General features: G+C 35.7%; 1 protein-coding gene across 1 annotated transcript; it reads right to left on the minus strand.

The window, feature by feature from the left end:
* Nucleotides 1-1,325: 1,325 nt before the first annotated feature.
* LOC131660511 (endochitinase A2) lies at nucleotides 1,326-2,473 on the minus strand. The gene has a single exon (XM_058929754.1). It carries the CDS (start codon nucleotides 2,432-2,434, stop codon nucleotides 1,457-1,459), a length of 978 nt encoding a protein of 325 aa, XP_058785737.1. The 5' UTR covers nucleotides 2,435-2,473; the 3' UTR covers nucleotides 1,326-1,456.
* Nucleotides 2,474-3,046: the final 573 nt, after the last annotated feature.

Consider the following 3,046-nt stretch of genomic DNA (forward strand, 5'->3'; position numbering starts at 1 on the left):
TTAAAATTTGCGTTGTGCATTTAAGGTATCTCAAAAAATTTGTCAGGTGAATTTCACTCTGCAAGTTTTTGAATATTTAAATATTGCTAGGTGAAATTCACCCCGCAAGTCTCCTAACGTACTGCTCTGACTCACTATGGCGTCTGCTCTGAACAAAGCTGTCACATGGAACGAAGTTGGCTGAAAGTCTTGGAAAGCGTGTTTGCGGGGTGTTCTTTACCTAACATCTTTGCAAATATTTGCGACTAACATTTTTGTAGGGTGGGTACTTCACCTCGCAATTATTGCTTTGCAGGGTGGGTAATTCACTTGGCTAATTGCAGTTTTTTGTACTGAGGCTTAGACTTTTTTAAAAGCCTATTTAATAAAGTAAGTCAGACTTAGGCTATCAAAAAAGCCTATGAAATCTTATAGGTCGGCCTATATAAGGTTTCTTAAATAATATAGATTAATTGAAAACCATGATGAAAAATAGGCTTTTAAATAGAATTTTAGATCATGCCAGACTTTTAAAAAGGCCAGACCAGACCTAAAAAGAGAGCCTATTATAGGCCACATGCCAGACTCAGACCTTTCAAGTTTATCGTAGGTCAGACCCAGACCTTATAAAGCCTAGTCTAACTTAGCTTATTTTCACCCTTATCCGGGAGGTAATTTAGCCAAATATAAATCACTATTAAAAATGGAAAAATGTTAACATGTGCCCTAAGGGCACATGTTAATAGTACTTTAATTAGAAATATTCTCTTGAAATGCGTGTAATCAATTTTTTGAAAATTTAAATATGATTTTATTACATTTAAATTTTTCTGACTATAGTATATTAACATGTGCCCTTAGAGCACAGGTTAACACGACCCTTAAAAATAAATTTGGTTCCATTTATTTTTATTCAAATGGTTAAAGAAATTTTGGATTTATATCAGAATTGATCCACCATCAATTTTACAAGTTTGATTGCATTCCGCTCTGATATTTGATCTAATCAATTGAATGGATCGGTTTAATTTGATTTTAAAACATTACCTATAATACATTTGTAAATAAAATGTAAGAAAATAGATAATATTTTAATACAATTTAGATTATTTATCTATTAATTATACTTTCTAATTATTTTTAAATGCATAGTTTCTAAATTATTATCTTTCACCTTTTATTAATATGGAAATTTGAACAAAAGCATCTAATTGTTTCTTTTATTTGTGATAATTTATTTGAAAATGAAAGAATAATAATAAAGAAAAAGACAACATATGTGCGACTTTTTGTAGATGACAATAATGATGACAATGATAGTCAATAATGAAATGGTCTACGAGAAAAACAGTAAAAGATAAGGATAGTATTATTTGATTTGGAAAGTACACATAAGTAAGGTTACATAGATGAGTAAATCGAAAAAGGTGAACCGTGATTCACATATTTATTTATTTTAAAGAAAGAAAAAGCCAGTCTAGGTTGCTGCGATGGTATCGAGTAAGATTGATGATAATGAGAGTGAAGATCCGAATGGTCTCTGAGAATAACAGTCAAGATTATCTCCGTATCCAATTCCAAATATGTCACAGTATCTCTTATAAAATCCGATCCGATCCTGCACTCTACTATCCTGTCCTCTTCCGCATTCAAGTCCTCCGTTTATGATATTTGTCACCGCTCCGTATCCCGGAAGTCTCCCCGCCGCACGATCACCACTCGACGGACTCCATCCTCCGGTGATAACATCGTGGCAGGATGGTTTAGGTGACTGAGGTGTCATCCAGAACCATAAAGCGGTTTTGAAGGATATAACAGGATCAGTAGCAACGAGGTCTGGATTATTGAGCAAGTCAACACCAATCGCTCTTCCACACTGTCCGTAGTTGTAATTCCATGAGATCTGAATGGGACCTCTGCCGTAGTATTGTTTCCCAGAAGCACATGGATATTCAGAGCTTGGTTGGCAGTAGGCGCTGGGGTTCTGTTCTCTGAGAAAGCAGTAACCCCAAGCGTAGGGACCGTCGGGTGCAGATGGCCATCCACCGGTGGTTTCGTGAGAAGTTTGGCCTAAGAAAGCAGCGATTTCTCTCTTTTTAGTGTCGGTATCTCCTTTATTGGCGAAGTCGGGGAAAGCCTTTGCGGCTGAAAGGAAAGCGTCGTAGGTGTAAAAGCCCTTTCCCTGACATGCGTTATCGTTGCGATGTTTGAGCATGTTGTTGAAGGTGTCACTGGAGATGAGGTTAGAAAGGGAGCCGCCACCACCGCTGCTTCCACTACACTGACTCTGGCAACCATCACCGCAGTAGTCGGAGGTTGAACCGCACCAACCAAATTTGCTGCAGCATAATCCACCGGGGCATAAAGCACCCCCAGCTTGTCTTCCGCATTGCTCTGCTGAGCAGCAGGAGACTATAAATAGTACTACTAGTATTTGGATTGTTAACTTGCTCATACTTTGGTAGTGTGTGTGTTTTGTACAGACACCTGCTATCTATATATAGCCGCGGTATCTGTTTGTATTATTTTATTAAATAAATACAAAAATGTTTTTGTAGACAACAATCTAAGCACTCAATTGACTACTTTTAACAGAGAGAAAACTAGAGAGGAATGCGATAACGATAGATCTGAGTCGGTTGTTGAATAGATATATAAAAATAGAACTAAGTAATACTCGACGAAAAGTCTTGCTTCACCTTTTTTTCCTTCTTTCTTTCTTAAATGAGGTAAATAAGGATGCTTTTCAATTTGATTCGTAAGGATACTTATAACCTCATATTAGATCCAACACTTTATATGTTGATTTGGAATTAAGCCTCCTTCATTAATATAAATGTTAATAATTTTAAATAACAAAATCAAACACAACTTTATCATTAAAATTAATTGTTTATTTCAATTAATTCAATAATTGTAAATATAAACTTTTTTCAACCCTCCATTAATTCCAACATGCATTAATGAAGAGGACAAATTCAATGAATATTGCATCTCCTTAACCATAATAAAATCAATGAGTGAAGGGGATCATTGAATTCATCATAGGTAGGGGTGTTCAAAACTA

The sequence above is a fragment of the Vicia villosa genome, linkage group LG3 (assembly GCF_029867415.1).
Source record: "Vicia villosa cultivar HV-30 ecotype Madison, WI linkage group LG3, Vvil1.0, whole genome shotgun sequence".
Classification (NCBI taxonomy): domain Eukaryota; kingdom Viridiplantae; phylum Streptophyta; class Magnoliopsida; order Fabales; family Fabaceae; genus Vicia; species Vicia villosa.